Source organism: Oppia nitens, unplaced genomic scaffold, assembly GCF_028296485.1.
Source record: "Oppia nitens isolate AA-2021 unplaced genomic scaffold, nextdenovo-longstitch-racon4-pilon3 scaffold7_pilon_pilon_pilon, whole genome shotgun sequence".
Taxonomy (NCBI): domain Eukaryota; kingdom Metazoa; phylum Arthropoda; class Arachnida; order Sarcoptiformes; family Oppiidae; genus Oppia; species Oppia nitens.
This window is the reverse complement of record NW_026533251.1, coordinates 2,677,868-2,701,057: the sequence shown is the minus strand read 5'-3', so window position 1 is coordinate 2,701,057 and position 23,190 is coordinate 2,677,868. Positions and strand designations below refer to the sequence as shown.

The window sequence follows — 23,190 nt, the reverse complement described above, 5'->3', positions numbered from 1 at the left end:
ATGTTTGTGATATTAATATTTAATAATAGAAAACATTAGTGAAAACAAAACAATGTATTTATTATTATGTTTTGTATTGTTATTGTTGTGACAAAACTTGTGTGAAAAACCAATTGTATTGTTGACCACATATCGGCAAAATCACTCATCGGAACAATTAGTGGTTGCATTTGGACAATGAGCGGCAACACTGTGATCGACAGTGGCGTCACATTTGTGGCCACCCGTCGGAACGGTCGGGCCTTATGTTTGGGCGGTTTCTTCTATCATATAAACAAAAGTGTGGACGAAAGGTCATACTGGAAGTGCCGAACCAAAGGATGTAAGGCCACTATTGTTACCATTAATGACATTATCAGTTCCACTGCCGGATATCATCTGCACCATCCAAATGACTCGAGACTGTCCATTGATGTCGGATCTCAAGGCGTGCGGCCAATGGGTGTCACAAATGTATCAAAAAATGTTAATCACAAAGGATTGTCTCTAATTCACAATCAATTACCAAATGGTCATAAAAAACATAAATCAATTGATTTGTCCACTAATGCATTGCCAATCAAAAAGATTAAAACAATCGGTAACAACATTAAGATTAAGACTAACATTTGTGATGTTGAAAGTGTTGACAATAATATTAATAATAATGAAGTAATTGTTGCAAATGATGAGTATAGCAATGATGTCGAAGAAGAAGTAGAAGAAATTGATAATTTCTGTGATCATCTTAATGTTGAGTTAGAAGTGGATGAAACAGGAAAAGTCATATTAGAAGCAGAAGATGTCGATAACAATGAGGTTAGCATTGAATCCACAGAAATGACTCAAAATATGGCTAACAGTTGTCATCAAATAGATATTAAGCCAAACAATATTTATATTACAAATAATTACAAAAGTATTGATTATTTTGACATTGAAATGAATAATTTGTTTGAAATGGTCGGACAAATGGGTTGTAATAGTCTAGACATCGAACAAATATCTCGTGATTGGAATCTCTGGAAAAAGAGATATTTAGAGCTCAAGAGAGTCAACACCAAAACAAAACAGTTGTCTAATGGGTTGACTGATAAAGATAAGGATAATTTGAAATTGAAATTAGAAATGGCTATCAATGCCAAACAAAATGCCGAAAGAGAGCTTAAAAAAGTCCAAAACAGACTTAAAGAGTCACAAAACAATGTGTCAGCTCTGCGGTCGTCTCTCAAGAAAAACTTTTTGAATACTTCTCAAAATCAATGCATAGCTCTGGTCAATGAAATTAATGATTTGAAAAGGAGAGTCAGCGCTAAGGTTGAGAGTCATCAGTCAGACATCAATCAAATGAAAAGACTTCTTTGTCTCGACGATAATGACTTGAGAGCTGAGTTCGATCAGTTGGCTCAGGAAAGGGATGACGCTCTCAAAGATAACTTTGAATTGAGACAACAACTTATTGTACTCAAAAATAAAGTGTCCACTTATGAGACCAATTGTGGAAAATAACATTAATGATTATATATGATTTAATATTAACTATACGGCATGATTTGAAAAATAGATGATAATTTATGAGATTTCATATATTTGAGATATAATATATCATGAAATATTGTTTTCAATGTATTTAGATTTAATAATAATGAATTGTAGATTACTTACTACTTAATTTAACAAACTTAAAAACTACAGTAGTTTAATGGTTAGTAAATTTAAGATTAAAAATAACCATTATGTTTTCAATAAATCAATGCAATATATTAGTATTTGTATATAATATAGCCATTATTATTGGATTTTATTTACTTTTAAAATCAATGATAGAAAATAGGATGATTTCCATATATTTATATATTTATCTGGTTAACCACATAAATATAGCCTTATTATTGAAAGTTGATTGTTTTGTAATTGACTGAAACTTATATATTGTATTATTAAGTAAAAATCAATTCAATTGTATATATAATATAATACACTTTATAGTAACTCTTGAACTCATATGAAATGATTTTTACTTTGAGTATAAATATAAATGGTTTGCCTAAAACACGATTTTTGCCATTTATTTATAATTGATATTTTATTAAAATAGTTCATTACTCATTATTTGTTACAACATTTATTATTTGCGATAAATTGGTTTTTATTGTAACAATTGAATTGACATTGATGTCATTTTTACTAAATTAACTATTTGAGTATTTTATTTATAAAAATAATTTGCATTATTATAATTTAATTGTCAAATGATTATAAAATTATATATACAATATTTAAATACATAATAAACTGTTTTGCTAATACATATTAATTTGAAATATTATATTTATATTATAAAATAGATGAGAGATTTTATATAAAATGATTTCTATATAACTAATACAGTATTACTACAGTTATAAAGTCTTATATTAATATATTTACTATTTTTTGGAAAGTCTGCGTATTTTTTACTCAAATTGTATGGACTTACRGAACGCAAGGACTTATGGAAAAACTAATTATTGTGTTTTTATGAAAAAATGATAAATTAATTAATCGCGAAATTTTGATTTAAGTGAAGCCGGAAGTGGGACTATATATATGATAGTATTAAATAAATACATAGCGATTACAAAAATGTAAATAAAAGCAAAGTTTTTCCAATGAATTATAGACCACTCCTGTATATCCTTAACATCCCGGAGACGTTGGTCCAAAAAGTGATTKCCACTCAAGAAAACACATTTACCGGGTATTATATTAGCCAAACATGACTCCATTGTTGAGTTGTCTGTTATGAATGGTGTCCTTACAAGTGCTTCATTGTATTGAAATTCATTGAAATGTAATGTCCAACTGGACCAGTAGTAGATGTTACCAAAGTTAATATAATAKAGCCAATCGGGTGCCGCCAACATAGACCTTAAAGTAGTACTTCCCAATACTAAATAAAAGCATAGTAAGTATATAGAGGTGACGGTAGACATAAAGGGTGATTTGATAAAACACATGATAGCAATGGTGTGATGTTCTGTAAATGAATATATAGCCCAAAGTATAGCACAAAATATACTCCATCTCTCAATCCAGTAGTCGTCATAGCGTAACGGTGTGCACAGGTAGACAATGGTTGCGGCCAAGCATACAGAGAGTAGAGTTAGTGGTAAATTAGAAATGATTTGTGTGATTATAAACATAGGACCCCTATATAAGGCCAAACGCGACGATTCTTCATAAAAACGGTTTCGATGTGAAGCAACTGAATCGAGTAATGCCTCAAATGTTATTCAATTCAATCGTTTTAATCATTTTCTCAATAAATTTAATAAAAAGTTGTTTTTATAAGAATTATTGATACTTACAATTGTATGCTGTGATCGCCGGACCGATAAAAGTGATGGCAGACAACACATTCAATATAAGACCAGTTCGTGACTGCAATGAGTTCTGTGTGTTGTCTAATACCGGAGCTATGAAGCAGTAAAGCAATGCACAGAACATTGGTATCACTAATATACGGATGAATAGCTTCTTCATAGTGAACATTGATGTGAATTGTCGAGAGATTAATGATGTCATTACTTTACACGACGAGGCCTTTCCGTATGCCGTCAAAGGAATATTTACTGGACTTTGCAAAGGAGTTGCCATATATTTGCGGTATTCGTGTCCTTCAACTTTAAATTTGTCGACCAGTGCCGCGATCTGGGCTGAAGACTCAATAAATCTATCTCTACTTCTGCGGTCAACTGTTGACAAACACACTGAAAAAATTATATAATTAGTTAAATTTAAAACAAATATCAAAACTATGAAAAGTTTACATTATATTAATGCTTACAATAATACATTAATGGGTTCTCCAATTCTGGACAGGGAAAGCCGATATTTCTGAAGTAGTCCATCATCATTCTAGTACTTCCAGTATAGACAACATCTCCCAGACATAAATAGGTGACCCGATCAAGAAATGGGAATATATCAGAGCGCGGCTTATCCATAGTTAGGATAACTATTCTCTGGTATTTCTTAGCGTGATTTGATAAAATTGAAACAACAAAATAAGTGTTAAGCGGATCTAAATTTTTGGTCGGATCGTCTAAAATCAGAAGTAATGGATCTCTAATGATCTGTAAGCCAATTGCCAGACGTTTTTGTTCCGATACATTCAATTCTATGACATCTCTTTTGGCGACACTTGTTAGGGCCAGATCTGCCAACACTTGCTTAACCCGACCCCGTTTCAGAGCACCTTTACCTCTAATAGTCATATGAGAGGCATAAGTCAGTGTTTGTCTTACACTTAAACCGTCAATGAGTTGCGTTCGTTTCGATACAAAACCGCACTGTTCTTGAAATAGCCGTAGAGTAAGAGGAACGTCGTTTAATAGGATCTGACCTCTAGTGCTACCTTGATTTACTCGATGACCCATCACATCAATCAATGTTTTCTTACCCGAACCTTTACTTCCTAAAATAGCCATTACTTCACCCGAAGGAATCTAAAAGTATAGTTCATTTTTAAAATATTATTAAATTAATAAATTATTATAAATTGTATTTTTGTATTATTGTAATATACTTTATGATACCTCACATGATATATCTTTAAGTATTAGTCCCGATGCTATAGATCCGGTCAATTTAGACCAAAACGATGTCTTGTTGGGCACAATTGGTCCGCTATGAGATACTCCTATAAGTTCAAGCATATGTGGAATTGTTAGTGTTTCCACACCAGCAGGTGCTCCAAAACTCATCCTAATTTCAATAAAGTCATATTAGTTAACATAAGTAATATTACCAAAAAAATAAAATAAATAAAAATCATGATAAAGTTTAAACAATTTTCTAACATAAATCTATATTGCATTTAAGTTTTTTATATGAAATTGACACTAAGTTAATATATACTGTAAAACAATATGTTTATCAATGTAGTTTTCAAGTTATCTCACTTTTAATYYATATACCGTATATATAATTTTAAAAAATCTATTTTAATTATTATTTTTACCTATTTAAAACCACAAAAATTATATAATTAATATTAAATAAAATTATTATTACTTATTAGTTTTTCACGTTTATTACTATCTCTATCTACTTATCATTTAAATATATAAAAATTTTAAAAATATTATAGATAAAGAATTAAAAACTAAAATACAATAATTATCCATCTACTRTACATAAAAATTGTAAATATTTTATCATCTAGGTTAAAATTTTAAGCCTTCATAAATGTATTTAAAAAATTCTAGTATTTCATTGATTTAAATTTTAACAGACATTATATTAAATAATATATAAAAATAAAAACAATAAACTAAGTTAAGAAAACTGTTAAAACTTAATAATTTGTTATTAAGTACAATACGTTGTTTAATCACTGATTTAATCATAAAAATAACAATTAAGTAATTTTTAAATAAATTTTACTTTTTTACCCTAACTTTAATCTACAAACTTTACATGAAAATAAAGTAATTTAATTAATTACAAAAAATATATGTGTTTAAAAAAATAATACATTAGAAAACTCTTACCTAAAGCTTTAATAAAATGATAAAATCACAATCAAATTAAAATAGGTTATGACAACAATATATAGTGTCCATCGAAAAATTAAATGCTTTTAAAAAAATTAAATCCGTATAAAATGTTTTGTAAATCAATTGGTTGATTGTTTGGTATTAAAACCGATTTTAATGTATCGAAGCGTAACTCTCAATGCTATTGTTATTCTCTAAAACAAAACACAATATCGATTATTATTAATATTAATAATAAATAATTATTTAATATTTGCTGCAAATCTCTAATATTGACAAATTTAATTAATATAAATTATTAAGAAATTGATGTAAACTATGAATTGAATGTTGGTTTTACAATAAACATAAATATTTTTACATAATGTTGTCAAACAATTGAATAAAAGTTGAATTAGAAATGGAGAGAACGCCTCATTTGTATTGATAGATATTAGAGAACAGGTTTGCTTATGGAGGTCGACGACGTTCGGGCTATAATTAGGTCGGAGATGGGGTAATCCTATTGGTAAGTTGGGGTAATCCTATTGGTAAGTTCACACAACTATGCACTCGCAATATCTACCTGTTGTGTAAACTCTTGATGAACAGCTCATACCTTTTACCTAACAAAACATACGTATAATATAATGGTTTAGAAGTACCTGTAGTTAGAAGAGAGTGAGAAAAATTTGAGAGACACTCGTCTCCTACCTGTGCCTACCTGTGCCCATACAACTGTCTGTACAACTGAGGCAAGGCTTACATGAGTCAAAAATTCCTTTCATTTTGTTTTTCTCCTTTTAAAACACCGAAAGCCATTAAAATTTGAATTATATTCACAGATAAAAGTTTATATCAAAGTTTTGTTATAAATCGTTGTAGCGATACATCAGACCCTATGTTCTTATAGTTTATATTATGTTATAATTGATTCAATCTAATAGACATCTCACTCATCATAACAATACTTTTAAATATTTGTTATTATATTTGTTTAATATCACAGCATTTTCAATGAGGTTTGTCATCCATATCTTTGTTTTAATAATTTATTATATTTCTTAATACTATTATTATATATTCATTATTACAAATAAATATTTTTAAATTATAAATTTACTTTATATAAATATTTGACAGTATATTAAAAATAATTTTATAGATTTATATGAATACTTACTTTTATAACGTTTTTATTTTGTAACGTTAAATATAAATTAAACCTATTAATCAATGTGACATTATCTTTATTGTCAATTAAACTTGATCTTCAAATTTAACAGCTTTTATAAAAATTAATTATAAGTGTAAATAAAATATGACACTTAGTTTAGTATGGGAATTATTTATCCTAAAAATAACTTTTACTTTTATGTAATTTAATATATTTATAATTGCTTTTGAATTACATTATTAACGATTAAAAACTACTTTTATTAATATTATTTGTATAAATATTCTTTTTTATTTAAAATTATTAATAGATATTTTTATTGTAGTGTATTTGCTACAATGAATATATACAGTATAAACTTACATAAAAATCGGCTAATTTTAGTATAACTTAATTTAAAAAATGACAATTTTTTTCAATTTGCAAAATTATATGTTATTGCGTTGCTATTTATAACATTATATGAAACAAACAACCAGTTGTTGTCTGGAATAATGTATTTATAAATTAAAAATATAACATTTTTAAAATATATATGATATATACAGTATATAAACCAAAAAAACTAGAGTTTGGACGATGTATTGTATTATTTTTATGAAAAATATTTCCCATAGTTTACCTAAAATTACTACCGGTATTCTGATTTATTATCCTATTGAACAAACTATACACTCAGTTATCAATAATGCCAAACAAGTGGTTAAATTAAAAAGTTGTTAGATTACTATTACTACATTATTATATGATTTTTGTTGTTTTTGTTTTTTTGTTTAGTATACAATAATATTGAAAATTTATGTTTAAAAATAATCACTAGTTATTTATGTTTAGTCGAAATAATCCAGGTTTGCATTTTGATTAGAATTACATTTTTTTCATGTAAAACAAACTATTTTTAACCATGAATTACACACAAACACACACACAGTATATTAGATAATTGATATAAAAATTATTAGTTATGTCAACAAATGTAAGATCATAATCATGTAATAWATGATAATATTATGTTTAATTAACCGTTAAATAACATATTCAATTTATGCTAACAGTAATAAACATTTTTGTAATAAAATTAGCATTAAAACCAACCATTTTTAAAATATTTATATTCATTACAGCTTACAAATAATCCTATATTATTAATATAACATTTATTAAAATAAAACTATTGGGAGTATATTTTTATTATATTTAAAATTTTTATTCAAAGAAAATTTATATAACAAGACTTTGTAAAAATATTTTCAATAAAAAATTATTAGTTGTATTAAAGATTTTGAAATGTAATTAAACTGGATTTCAGAACTTAATTTCAATTCAAATTGTTTTGAAAACATGAATTTCAAAGTAAATGATCCAATTGTTTAGTGAAAGTCTTAATATTTTAAGGATTGTTTATCTGATGTTAAGTTACAATATTATACATATGTTTTGCATGTTTTCAAATAACTTTTTATTTTTTAATTTCATTATTTTGTTTGTTGTATTAAATAGTAAGAAATATTATGTGGGATTTAGAGGGCCATAGAAAATACTCAATGCCTTACACCGGAGGAAACGTTGGTTTTAATACATCTGAAGATCTTCATGCGTGGTCTATATATAGACAGAATCTAAACGCAGACTTCAGTGAGAGTGCCCTCGGAGTCAATAAAAGCTCAAACTCTGAGCGACCGTTTGGTAACTTTCAACTAAAAGAGTCGACGGCCAACAATATATTAAATCACCCGAAATATGGCCCCCGAATCAAGAATCAGGACGCCTATACATATCTCAGGTTTGGCTTACCTCGAGTTAAAGCTACACAAAGTGAGATCGGAGTCATCAGAAAGGCTGATGGCATGAGTACTACCGCACAAACAACTGAACACATCAATAGTCACATTAAACCTATTGGTCAGACATTCACTGACTCAAGCAATGCCTCTGAATCTCCATATATGCAACACAAAGAAGCCAAAAGAATTTGGAAGAGTGATCCGGATCTGTTGAGAGCACAGACAGAGTCAACACTCATGAATGGACATTACGAGCGCAACCATCGACACCATCAAAGACCAGAACCCAAGCATATAACGAGTCAATCATTGATTAATGGCTACAATAAGTCTCAAAGTGAGACTGATGTCAGATTTAATAGCAAATTAAATGGTATAAAAAACGATGGCATTTCCATCTCTCAATTCGATATGACCGGTGCTATGCCAGCAAAACATCCTCATCTTATTGTAAGAAACCTGTACTACGAGGTGGACAAGTCGTCTAATTGGCGCCGACTATGTGGTGTCCGCCGACAGAAACTCAAAATTCTCGATAATTTAAGTTTTGATGTCAGAGCCGGCGAAATGCTCGCACTTATGACTACTTGTGGTAAGTCTTAAATCATTTATTTGTTGAATGAATCATATGTTTTACTACAAACACTAAATTATATATACATGTATTAAATTATATTATATAACAAGTGGTCAATCTTTATAATATATATATGATATGAATATTAATTGTGGGAATTGTTTGCAAATTATAAGTTTCCTCACTTTTTATTATAATKTGAACTCATTTCTCAATGAATTAGCATTTTTGGTGTCATATTTGCTATGAGTTCATATAACGAGTGAATGTACTCAACACATGTTAAATATTATAAATTTTCTATGAGAAATTTTCCTAAAAATTTACTTAAAAACTTTCTAAACAGTTATTGTTAATGCATTAATTGATTATTTTTATTATACATTAAAATTTATAATATTTACAGTATATTTACACATAGTTACAGTAGATTATTTATTTTAACTCCAAGACAACAAAAGTTAATTACTATTTCAACATTTAAATTGTGGCTTCTTTTTTAAGTTCACAAATATATAACAAAGTTTATAAAACAAAACAAAATAAAAGAAACTTTATTAAAATTTTCAGAAATTTTTAAATTACTTTCTACTTCACTTACAACTGTATAGCAAAACAATTATATGTTGTTTTTATAGTTAAATTTATATAACTTTTTATAATTATCATACTATGATGAATWAACTTTTGGTATTAAATTTTTAGTTTTAAAATTAATAAAAAGATTAATAAAATCATTTTCCTATGTGTTTTGTCACAGCTTTTATACGGTAGTAAAATTCTCACTAAAAAATTTAATTTTATGTAATTTATATGGTTTTTATTTGTTATGCAAACTATGGTTACGCTGGTTTGATCAGGGTATAGACATAATTTAAGGTTATGATTTTGTTTATTTTTTAAAACTATTTAATTATAAAATTTGTGTTTATCTAGAAATTTTAATAAAAATAAATATTATTTTTATAGTTTTAAATTCCTATAGCGTATAATTATTTTTAATTATTTTTGTATACTTAATAATAATAAAAAATGTTTTATTTATTATAAATATAATATACTTAATCTTATATAAATCTTATTAAATACATATACAGTATTTACCGATTTATTTATAATTTATATATACTGTATATAATATACATGTATTTAATTAACTACTATTAATATTTTAACTACAGTATTGATATACAATTTAACAATAAATTATTATTTATCGTGAAGTAATTTAGTTATTAAGGAAATAATCACATTAAAAATATATTAAATAATTAATGTAAATAAATATATAGATAATTATTTTCACATAACAATTAATAGATAATATATAAATATTTATATTTAAAAGAATAACAATCTTGACTAAAATCTTTAAAAATATTATTGATATCTATAGGGAATAAAATTTTGTAATTGATTTTGATAACTAGTTTAAACATTTCATCAAAATAATTATTAAGATAAATTTTTAAATTACTAAAAAGATATTATTTTTATTATATCTCATTTTTTATTTATAAAAGATAATATTTATAATTTTTACTTATTAAATATTTTATTTATTTTTAATAACTATTTATAATAATTAAAAATACATTATCAACAATCTACATATAAATTCGTTGTTTAGTTAATACATTTAATGAATGCTTTTTGCAATTTTATTTTTATATCATTTATTGAAAAATATTTTATCAATCATTTTCTATATATTAAAAAGTTATTTTTTTGCAATGACTTAATTTATTAATAAAAAAAATAGAATACAAGGTTAGCAATTGATAGCGTATAAGGATATAGTTGTTATTAATTTATATTATTTTAAAAATAAAATTAGTATTATTGCTATTTTACTTTTTTTTAATAAAAATAATAAAAAATAGAACACAATTCAAAATATTTCTTAAATATAAGATATTTATAATTCACTAATGCTTTCAACAAATAATTTAATAGAAAACGCCTTTTAATTTCTAAGCTTTCAAAGATTACTACAAAATCTAGTTTTTTATAATAATAGTTTAAAATCAAGATATACTAATAAAATAATAATAAAGTGTTTGTGTTTTGTTTTAATCAGTTTAGGAATAAATATAAYTATGTATTTCATTTACTGTTTAGCCTACATATAAATTGGTGACAATTGTGTCACTATTTTGCAATTATTGTTTTAACCGCTAAAATCTAATTTGGCACTTATTTTAATTTGCTTAATGAGAAATAAATTATATTTAAAAAAGACAATTACAGGACCAGCCCTTTCATTAAACGACGATTAAATTAATGTTATGGAAATTTTATGCTTTTATTAATATAATATTTAACATTTTGATATATTGTTTCTATATATTGATATATTCAATATATACAGTATAAATATATATTGATATACTGAATGATTGATGAATAGATTATTTATAAAATAATAATATTTTTCATGACAAACAAATATAATTGTTTAGTATTATTATAATTATAATGATTTTTGTTGTGTTATTGTAAATATTTATTAATTATATAGAATCGGAGGGAACGGCAATATTGGATATTCTATCGAACCGTTTCGACAAATTTCGGGGTAAAGTTAAGGCAGAATTTATTTTAAATGGTGTGACTGTCAGTGGCCAACGTCTCTCACAATTGTTGGCGTATGTGAGTCAAGACACATGTATGTGTCCCAACATGTCTACACGTCAGGCACTGTTATTTACCTCATTAGTCCAAAAACCAACCAAAAAGAGCTCATTTGATACCAAAAAGCGAACCAATGCTCTGTTAGAAGAGTTAGGTCTGAGCGAAGTTCGTCACACATGTATTAGTGATCTAACAGACGCTGAGAAAAAGCGTCTTCTTATAGCTATAAATCTATTGTTAGACACAGATATTTTGCTTTTGGATCAGCCAACCAAAGGAATGGATATATTCGACACATTCTTCTTAATTGAATATTTAAGACAATGGGCACTAATAAGCGGCAGATGTGTTATTATGACAATCAGTCCGTCTACTTATGAGATCTTCACAATGCTTTCGAGGATTGCATTGATATCTTCGGGAAGAATTGTATATTTTGGTAAAAGGAGTGAATTGTTGACATATTTTTCGCAAATAGACTTTCCTTGTCCTGCATTTAAAAATCCGAGTGACTATTATCTTGATTTGGTTACACTCGACAACTTGAGCTCAGAAGCAATGCTTGAGTCGAGTCAAAGAATCGAGAGCTTAGTTGAATTATATGCGCGCAAACCTAATACTGCAATATCACCTCCCGGTCCTCCATCTATAACACCTCCTTCTATAAAAAGAGCAAATATTTTCATACAATTTCTTGCCATTTGGATGTAAGTTTTATAAAGTTATAGTTATGATAATAAATAATTGCAAATAAYTATCTTATTTTAAATAGTCGGGCAATGATATTCACGTTTCCTTATAATGTCATAAATATATTTTTCAATATATTATTTGCATTATGTCTATCAGTTATGTGTGGTGTCATATATTGGCACGTAAGGGGTGGTCGGGAACAGGAGTACATATGGGATCGCATTGGCTTTTACACAGCAATCTTAACTATATTTTCAGTTCCTCTAATGTTAATTGAACTTAAAGATGGTATTTATATAATTTAAATATTTGATAACTTAATTATGACTAATGAATATGTATTAACCAATAGTTCATAAAGAAAAGCAATACGTGTTGAGTGAAGTGAAGCATCGATTTTATGGCAAAACAGCATATCTTATGTCAAAATTGATATATTCATTGCCTCAGAGTGTGATAGTGTACATAGCGTTTGCATTACCCGCCTGTTCAATGGCTGGTCTCCAACAAAACCTATCATTTTATCTCCTATTAATCATATCTTATTTGCTAACACTAAGAATCATTACAATAGCTATAGTTTGGACTTTTGATAAGCAATCGACCGGTGCTATAGTATTGGCATTCATAATGTCAATCATTTTCTTGAGTTCAGGCCTAACGTTTCATTATAAGGATCTGTCATTAGGCACTCGTTGGCTTAATTACCTGTCACCGACCCGATGGGCACACGAGGCACTCATAAACTGGGAGTTTGACAACAACTCGACATTATCGCCGCCATACCTGTGCAGCCGTAACCCTATAGTTCAACAGCCAAACGCCATTCTTGTGAGGGCTGACTGTGGCATACAATCAAAGGTCAATATATTAAAATGGTTTCGATATAAAGGTATAACAGATGATAGACAACGTTAACCATTCGTGTCTTATATAATAAAAACAAATATAATTGTTATTCAGTTTTAGGCACAAGTATTCAACAGACGACGAGTCCATTAATCCGTGCCATTTGGCACCCGTTTGTTGCCTTCGCTGCTATTTTTGGTTTATTCCTAATTATCGGATGTGTTTTGTTTTGTATTTCAGCAAAAAGAAAAACAGTCAATCAATTAAATAAATCGTGAATACATTCATTTTCAATCACTAATGTCTTACATTTAGAAAAAGCTTTATTTATCGCTTTTGGTGTTACAATCAAATAACAATCAAATATTTTTTTTATTAATAAGAGGCGCACACTTTTGTAAAGTTGTAGATTATATTAATAGTACAGTATATACAGTAGTATATACCGGTATAATATAAACATATATATTGTATTTATAAATTTATTATTAATTGATGTCTAAAATATCTTTCAATGACAGGCTTTGTGCCATAATTGCTATTATTATATAATAATTTCAGTTAATATAATTATCATTATAATTGTKTACAATTATTTAATATATCATATTCAATTTTTCTGTTATCATAATATTTATACAAGTTTTATAAATAATAATTATTATCATCAGACATTATTTTTTATCATTATTCTTATAAATTTTTGTATTAATATTTTTATATAAAAATGAATATTTTTTTAAATAATCATATTATAAAAACTAAATAAAAGCTATTTTAAATTGATAAATATTTATTTTATTATAATCTGTTAACTATGGATAAATTACTTTGAATATAAAATAAAAATTTATTATTTTTAGTCTTTACATTTTAAAATATTATTTACAGTATTGTAACCTAAATAAGTAATAAATAATAAATATAGATCATAAATAAATTAATATTACAATAAAATTTTAATATGTTTAGAAAATTTTATAATTTTATATATAAATTTATTATATATAAATTTATTATATATATACCGTATGAAACAGCTATCAAATGAAAAAGCGTTTTAAATGACAATTGAATCACTCAAAGAAAGCCGACAATAATGTGACCTCAAATAAAAGTTATTTAAATATACTGTAAGAATATTTTAAGTACTGTATAATAATGTTATTTTTAAAATGTGTTTTTATTTAATTGAAAAAATCAATGGTTTATTGTTCTCTTAGTTATAGGTTATAGAAAAATATTGATATAAGAGGTTTGAACTAATCAGCAGTAATTTAACGTCAAATAGATTTATACACCAAATTATATACAGTAACAGTAACTATACAATTATAATAAAATGAATAATCATTATAATCTTATTTATTATCAAATAACCAATAATTTTATGACAAATTATATTATTATTATTGCTTTTATATTATATGCCAAAAATTAAAACTATTTTTGTAAATTTGATGAGACAATTATTTTATTATTTATATATATTTAATGTACAGTATTATTACATTTTATTATTTATTAAGCAATTTTATATCCATTTTATAAATAAAATAGTTTTTAGTTTCTTATTATAACTAAAATAAATCAAAATAATTGTAGAAATGTATAATTGAAATATAGGTGATAATAAAGTCATAACATAAAGGTTATATATAGACATTTAAAAAATAAAATATAATAATTTTTAATTAAGCAATTTAAGTTATTGACAGCAATTTTATAGTTTAAAATTGCACAACTACTATTAATAGTTAAATTATATATTGTTATTATTATATATATTTTTTTAATTCCTCAAACATTCAAATATAACTGTAAAATAATTATTTTAAATATCGTTACTGCTAATACAATATATAAATAATTTTGTAAATTTTGTAAATAAATTTATAATAATAGGAAGCGATTAAATTGAATATGGGTTATATAATTAAGTGTTATGATTATTTGCGATTTTATTTCATTAAATAGTCAAAACTATATAAAATACATTTATATAAATTTAATAATTATTATTATTGTTTTTAATTGCGTAATAGTATTACTTAAAAGTTTAAAATAATGATAAATCATAAAAATATATCCACTATAAACTTTGACAAATTCAATTCAAATTAATAGAATAATCTTAAATACTAATAAGTATAACTAATTTTCCTTTATATTTAATTATAGTTTACAAATTAGTTGAATAATATAGAAAAGGTAAGGATTTATTTAAATAACTATTACTATACATATTATTATTCATTTAAAGAGTAATTGAATCTAAAATATAACAGATAATATACTGTATATTTATTAAGATATTATTTATTTAGATATTTTGATAATTGTGAAAATATTTAATTTAATATTAATCTAACTTTTAAAATATCATTTATTTAATAATTATTGAAATTAAAGTATGCTAATGTTAAGTTCACACGATATTATAAAGTACAACAATATTATTTATTAATAATTAAACTAAATAGAAAAATATTGTTTAAAATTAACTTAATGTTTTTATTGACTAAAATGGTATTTTAATACCTAATAATTAAAGTTTTATAATTAATAGATTTATTAATTTAAATTATAACAAAGTTTTATTGCAATAAAATTTTTTAAATATTTTAATACAACAATATTAGATATTTGAAAGTAGAACAAAAGCATGACATTATATTTTGTTATCAATTTTGTTGTTTAATCAAAACTTTTATAACTTAAACTTAAAAAACAATATAAATATATATATACTAGTTTTACCCGCGCAACATGTATAGTATTGCATACTCTTACTAATTGCTTAACAAAATTCTTTATAATGAGACCTATAGATATACATATACAATAGTCAACTACAATTATAATTCTGATTATAAATGACTATTTTGCTATATTTATGCTATCCATATAAACGTCTATAAAAAAGTTCGCGCTATTAAAAATTGATGATTTTTTTGCTATAATGTTGTATACATGTACAGTTACAATATATGTAAAAATAAATTTACGCAATCAAGAGAAACGTCTTTGAAACTGTTAAGCAATATTAAAATTTTTTAGTTAAAATGTAGAATACATATGTAGTTAAAATCTAAGTAAAAATAAATTTATGCTATCCATATAAACGTCTATAAAAAAAGTTCGCGCTATTAAAAATTAATGATTTTTTTGTATAATGTTGTATACATGTAAAGTTACAATATATGTAAAAATAAATTTACGCAATCATAAAAAACGTCTTTGAAACTGTAATATTAGAATTTTTATTTTTTTAGTTAGATTGTAGAATACATATGTAGTTAAAATCTAAGTAAAAATAAATTTACGCAATCAAGAGAAACGTCTTTGAAACTGTTAAGCAATATTAGAATTTTTTAGTTAAAATGTAGAATACATATGTAGTTAAAATCTAAGTAAAAATAAATTTATGCTATCCATATAAACGTCTATAAAAAAAGTTCGCGCTATTAAAAATTAATGATTTTTTTGTATAATGTATACATGTAAAGTTACAATATATGTAAAAATAAATTTACGCAATCATAAAAAACGTCTTTGAAACTGTTAAGCAATATTAGAATTTTTATTTTTTTAGTTAGATTGTAGAATACATATGTAGTTAAAATCTAAGTAAAAATAAATTTATGCTATCCATATAAACGTCTATAAAAAAAGTTCGCGCTATTAAAAATTAATGATTTTTTGGTATAATGTTGTATACATGTAAAGTTACAATATATGTAAAAATAAATTTACGCAATCATAAAAAACGTCTTTGAAACTGTTAAGCAATATTAGAATTTTTATTTTTTTAGTTAGATTGTAGAATACATATGTAGTTAAAATCTAAGTAAAAATAAATTTATACTATCCATAAAAACATCTATAAAAAAAGTTCGCGCTATTAAAAATTGATGATTTTTTGGTATAATGTTGTTTACATATACAGTTACAATATATGTAAAAATAAATTTACGCAATCAAGAGAAACGTCTTTAAAACTGCTTATCAATATTTATAATTTTTTATTTTTAGTTATATTGTATAATTCTTATGTAGTTACAATATAATGGAAAATAAATTTATGCTATCAATAAAATCGTCAATAAAAAAAGTTCGCGCTATTAAAATTTGATGATTTTTTAGTATAATGTTGTTTACATATACAGTTACAATATATGTAAAAATAAATTTACGCAATCAAGAGAAACGTCTTTAAAACTGTTATCAATATTTTTAATTTTTTATTTTTAGTTATATTGTATAATTCATATGTAGTTACAATATAATGGAAAATAAATTTATGCTATCAAAAGAAACGTCTTTAAAACTGCTTATCAATATTTAAAATTTTATTTTTTTAATTATTTTAAATTTATATTTCACGCGTTTATTAAATATTTATTAAATTACGCGATTATTAAATATTTATTAAATCACGCGATTTATTAAAATTGTTATGTATTTAATGATAAATAATAAATAAACAAATTATTTTTCTCGTGCAATAATTAAATTAATACAATTTAAAAAATATATAATTTTTGAAAAAATTGAAAATTTTAATACAAATTGAAAATTTTTGCATTTGAGAAAATTTTACAAAAATTTAGCACAGGTAGCTAACCTCCCGGTGCCCTATGACTCATATAATATAGTAAAATGTAATTCACAATACCTGCTTCTTTGTCCTCAAAATCTATTGACCTAATAATCATTTAAAATTTCCCATAGAAATAACATTGCTTTCAATAAAAAATGAAAATAAAACAATACATTTTTACATTTGAATTAAAATATGGTTGTTGATGAAATGTGCACGCATACAGACAGACAGACAGACAAACAAACAGACAAAACAAATGTCTTAAAATGTTATCTTGATATATATAAATTCATATAACAGTTATATACAGTACATATAGTTTTATAATAAAATTAATAGTTTAAACTATGGTTTAACATTAAGGTATTATAATTTATACTTATATTATAAAGTGAATAGTTTGTGGATTTGATATCCGACCTAAAATACAAACCAGTGCTTACAATTGAGAGCACCCGTTGGTCCAGTTTTATAGATATCCGGTGTTCTGACCGATCCTAACTCACAGACCAATAATTGTATTATAAAATAAATTACAATATTTAGCTATAAATTTAAATAACTTATAATATATAAAATATTTAAATGAATGCAAAATTATTATTATAGAATTAATAGTCATATATATATATATATATATATATATATATATATATATACAGTATACAGTATTATATACTTATGTATATCAACGAGTTGTATAATTTATATGATATAAATAATTAGAATGTCATATATATATATATATATATATATATATATATATATATATATATATATTACTAGTAATTGAATAAAAAAATAGTCTTAAATTATTTTGCAATAAATCTATTTTATTGATTTATAAACAAATAATATATATTTTTATAAATATAAAAGAGTATAAATTAAAATATTACAATATATAATACAAAATAAATATACTTTCAATGAGAATCCATGTATTGAATGTCAGATAAAAGTAATATAGAGTTAACTGGAAGTGGTCTTTGTTGAGGTGATAAAAGGGTAACCATTTGGCGCTCGACATCAATATTAGTAACACAAACAAAGCCATAGACATTAGACTCTAGAACTTGAAGGTTATCTTCAATTGAAGTGGCCGTTGAAACAGCCAGTATGTGATTGAGAAGTGTTTGAGGAGTGGGCACAACAGCGACCAGTTTTGTTAGGTTATCCTCTGTCCGCATACCTATTGGCATACAAGAATCGGGCAAATTTGGTGCACCGACTTTGTATACTTTTAGTTGACTAAATGGTACATCAAATGAATATGGATAGAGACCAGCTTTGAGAGTGCCGTAGAAATACCACCGAACTCTGGCATCTCTCGATTCAATTCGGTATTCTCGCGGTCGCGGGACAACTCCGCCACTTTTCGGGGTAAATATAACCTAAATTTTAGTTAATAACAAATTTAATTACAACTTTTAATATAAAATTATTATTAAATATTATCATACATTAACTGAATTGTTTGCCACATCTTTAACTAAATTATTGTAAAGCCTTTCCTGATCTAAGACTGATATAATGTTGACTTTAAAATCTTTGATTGCTTGAAGAATGGCATTATATCCGCCATCCTTAACCCAACCACACGTATTGATCACAACTCCAGAGTATTTAGTTTTCAAATCGGTTTCCATCTTAAGATCAACAGCTTTGGCCAGACTTTTCATTAAAATGTTATAAAGATTTATATTTGCGCCGGGAGATGTGTGGCCAAAATGATAAACAATAGGCGCCACCAATGAATATCCTTCTTCAATATCGGCTAGTCTTTCAACAGTAACGGCACCGATAGTGCCGGCAATGCTAACACTTCCCTGACCGGGATCGAGATCAACAAAAAGTGGTTTCCGACCGAGTCTGACGCCATAATTCAATAATATGCGACATAGAGTAGACTTTCCACAATCAGACGGACCAACAATCATGACTTTGGGTCCAATTRTATCTTCTTCTTGAGCCTTCATTCTTAACGATTCCAAAGCGGCGCTCAAATTGACATAAAAAGTCATTTGATGTTCACGTGAGGTATATTGACTTTTATGGACACCCTGTGTGTTAGCAGTCAATTCAATGATACATCCGTGGTATGTAAATATGGCTACTTTGGATCCGCTGCCGAAACTGTATTTGTGGCCTTTCATAAGTTCGGTGCCAAACATTTCGGCCAAACCYGACTTGAGTTCACAGACCACAACTTCTTCATCCGCTTCAAATCGCAGCTCATTATCGGCCGGTATTTTGTATTCAATAGTTTCGGAGGTCATGTCTTCGTGAGTAAATCAGTCGGTCGTCACAAACAAATCGTTAAGTTATCGTTCAAATGGTCTGACATTTGAAACAACACTACAATCACTACATCTGTCGACAAATGGTTGCTTAATGTCAGTCAAAAACATGTCTTATGTTTTCAATGTTTGTCACAATTGGCGCTAATGTTGTGCCGAAAGACATAAAACAAATGAATGACAACACAAACCACGTCTTTTGCTTTGATGTTATGGTCAGCACGTGTTCAGTGATTATCAATATTTTAAGATATCATATGTTATATTCAAATAATAATGAGTTCCGACAAATCTGAAGATTTTCCACAGGAAATGGTGCGACCGATTCGGGATCTGCACGAGTCGTTAGCCGATCTCAAACAATGTCTGACCACTTTTAACAGCAAATATACTGCTATCAAAAGTCAAGCATCGGATCCATTAATGAAAGCTAAGATTGAGCTGACCATCGCTTACGCWATGAATTCACTGTTTTGGATATATTTGACCACAAAAGGAGTCAATCCTCATGAAGAGCCCATCAAGAATGAGATCACTCGACTTAAAGGTTATGCACAGAGAATACAAGATATTGAAGACAAAAGAAAGGCATCAAAGCTGGACACAGAAGCAGCCAAAAGATTCATCAAATCAGCCCTTTGGGAGCCAAAGACTGAGTCCATCATCAATGAGACAAATAAGGATAACATTTGTCATAAAMGCAAACTCGAAGATCAGTCTTATAGTGAAACCAAAGAAACTAATGATATTTCTTCGAAAGAGATGTCAACCAATCAAAAGTCACGAAAGAAATTTAAAAAATAGTTCTTTGATTGTCATTAAATGTAAATATTTGTTATAATAAAACTAATTGTTTTTATTAACTGATAATTATTTATTTAAAAATAAAAATCTGACCTTGGTACTACTGTATATCAAATATATACAGTACATAATAACAATATATATGACAATTATAAAACTATTTATAAAATTTAAACATTAAATAATGAATACAATTAGTTAACATTAAAATAACACATACAATGATACAAATTAATTATAATATTTATTTATATTAAGAAAATTATATAAATAAAAAATAAGTAAAGCTTTTACAGGGATTTATTTATAGAGTAGTTAATTGACTTTATAGTTGATTACTGAGGTTTGGTTTGTGTGATGTTTTGAAAGTAAAGTTTTATGGAAATTAACTGTTGATAATTTATTTGATATATTTATATATTTTTGGTAATATGATAATTAGTTGATAAATTAGTTGATAAATCAACAATATGGAAAAATATAAACTATAAAATAAAATATGTGCGTACATTGTGCTGTACTTTGATATTATTTTTTTGTACATAAAATGCAAAACATTAATAATATTTGTACGGGTAATAAACATATTGTATTTTTTAATAAAGTAATTACCGATAATTACAATATCTACTGTACAATAATATATGTTTTATAATATAAATGTTTTATAATGATTCATAACTATAAAATATAAAATTTATATTATAGAAGGTATTGATAGAAATGATATTTTCACTATAGTTTAGTATATTCTTAACAAATTAGTTTTTACTGTATAAATATACTGAATTATAGTTAAAACAAAACAATTGATATATTGTATATTTATGACTATATTTAAAATACAATATATTAACTTTTTAAATATGAAAATAATTAATCAAAATTATAATTATAATCATATTCACAATGTTCAGTGGATTGTGTTTGACAGTCAAATACATTTTCAGCGCAAACACCTTCCAGTGTAAAGACAGGTCCGGCACCGCATGAATTATATGCCCATCCATTAAAACAGTATGTCTTACCCGGAGTCAACTTTTCGATAACTATTGTATCCTCTATAATACAGTATAATTAAAGCAATAATATAAATATAATTTTAGGTAGTATTGTAGTATATGTGACATTACGTGGTAGAAATCGCTTAAGTATACCATAACCGACAACCCATATCTGAAAGCCTCCGATTTCATCATCACATAAGATATTTCCCCAAACTTTAGTGCTTGAGTTGTATCCGTGCTGTGAGTGAGGATATGTTAGGTTTAGGACTACGCGATCGCATTTAGCTTCCCATACAGTGGCGTATGGCTTGCATTTTGGTGGCAAACATCGCTTACGAATATCTCAACAAATAAATTAGTTTTTCAATATATTATGCTTTTATATATCGGTATAGTTTTACTGTATTTATAATTATTTTATTTAAATATATCAATAGATTAAGCAAACAAACCTCTCTGTCGTTTAGGAAGTCGATCGACATATAGTTTGTATGATTTAATTAAATAATTGCCAGAATATTCAGTAGTAATACATTTATACAGAATAGTCGACACTTTATTTTCATTTACTAATAAATATTGTTCATTATATGGGATCCGCTGTTCAGGTGACTCCTCATTAAACCAATTTTTCTCTTTGCGAAACCATTCAAAACTTTTGGTATTATTACTTTGATCACACTCAAGAAGAATATCTTCATCGATGTCCACAATTAGGTCCGAATAGTTGCCGAGTAGTAAACTCTTTGGTGACTTTGAATTGATTACATGTGTGAATGTATGAGTTGTGATAATATATGTGATGAACAAATATGAGATTACGAGTAATATATATAATATTGACATTTCATTTAATTTACGTAATGATGAACACAATTAAAGTTATTTTGTAGTTCAAGGATGTGATGACTATTGTATCCATAAACAAGTTCACAATAAATTGATACAAATTTATTTGAGAACATATTCTTTAAATTTAAATTCATTCCTCATATACAAAGACATAACAAAATTATTGASAGATTTTTATAACTGTATATCTATTTGAAAACTTTTAGACCAGTCTTTCGTCCGATTTCTTAGTTCAACAGTTAATGAAGAGTAATCTAAAGTAACATTCAGTTTATACCTAATATTTTAATATTTTGTTTGATTGCCAACTGAAAGAGTTCTACATTTTAGAGAGAGAACAATTGAAAGTGATATACCAGTGATGATGATATGCGGAAGTGATCTTCACTTAATCACACAATCCCTG

The 23,190-nt window shown here is 25.9% G+C and overlaps 5 protein-coding genes across 6 annotated transcripts; 2 read left to right on the top strand and 3 right to left on the bottom strand.

The window, feature by feature from the left end:
* Positions 1–756: 756 nt before the first annotated feature.
* LOC128963059 (ATP-binding cassette sub-family G member 8-like) lies at positions 757–13,599 on the top strand. 2 transcript variants are annotated; one of them, XM_054309516.1, is made up of 6 exons: positions 757–798; positions 8,179–9,054; positions 11,561–12,380; positions 12,446–12,654; positions 12,719–13,258; positions 13,330–13,599. In XM_054309516.1, exons 2-6 carry the CDS (start codon positions 8,190–8,192, stop codon positions 13,491–13,493), a joined length of 2,598 nt encoding a protein of 865 aa, XP_054165491.1. In that variant the 5' UTR covers positions 757–798; positions 8,179–8,189; the 3' UTR covers positions 13,494–13,599. The 2 variants fall into 2 exon arrangements, with proteins under 2 accessions (XP_054165491.1, XP_054165490.1); XM_054309515.1 differs by lacking the exon at positions 757–798 and adding an exon at positions 6,493–6,523.
* On the bottom strand, positions 2,486–5,688 carry LOC128963060 (ATP-binding cassette sub-family G member 5-like). Its single transcript, XM_054309518.1, has 5 exons — positions 5,517–5,688; positions 4,560–4,728; positions 3,809–4,469; positions 3,330–3,731; positions 2,486–3,226 (listed from the first exon to the last, which is right to left on the bottom strand). Exons 2-5 carry the CDS (start codon positions 4,725–4,727, stop codon positions 2,520–2,522), a joined length of 1,938 nt encoding a protein of 645 aa, XP_054165493.1. The 5' UTR covers position 4,728; positions 5,517–5,688; the 3' UTR covers positions 2,486–2,519.
* Positions 13,600–18,747: 5,148 nt separating the features above from the next.
* On the bottom strand, positions 18,748–20,216 carry LOC128963439 (protein CLP1 homolog). Its single transcript, XM_054309945.1, has 2 exons — positions 19,285–20,216; positions 18,748–19,215 (listed from the first exon to the last, which is right to left on the bottom strand). The coding sequence occupies exons 1-2, from the start codon at positions 20,098–20,100 to the stop codon at positions 18,748–18,750; spliced, it is 1,284 nt and encodes a 427-aa protein (XP_054165920.1). The 5' UTR covers positions 20,101–20,216.
* A 117-nt stretch (positions 20,217–20,333) lies between these two features.
* Positions 20,334–20,925, top strand: LOC128963607 (nuclear nucleic acid-binding protein C1D-like). The gene has a single exon (XM_054310120.1). The coding sequence runs from the start codon at positions 20,398–20,400 to the stop codon at positions 20,923–20,925; it is 528 nt and encodes a 175-aa protein (XP_054166095.1). The 5' UTR covers positions 20,334–20,397.
* An 888-nt stretch (positions 20,926–21,813) lies between these two features.
* On the bottom strand, positions 21,814–22,778 carry LOC128963606 (uncharacterized; the record flags this gene model as incomplete). The annotated part of the gene is made up of 3 exons (XM_054310119.1): positions 22,385–22,778; positions 22,059–22,274; positions 21,814–21,986 (listed from the first exon to the last, which is right to left on the bottom strand). Coding segments are annotated over exons 1-3 (783 nt in total), but the record flags the coding sequence as incomplete, so codon positions are not given.
* Positions 22,779–23,190: the final 412 nt, after the last annotated feature.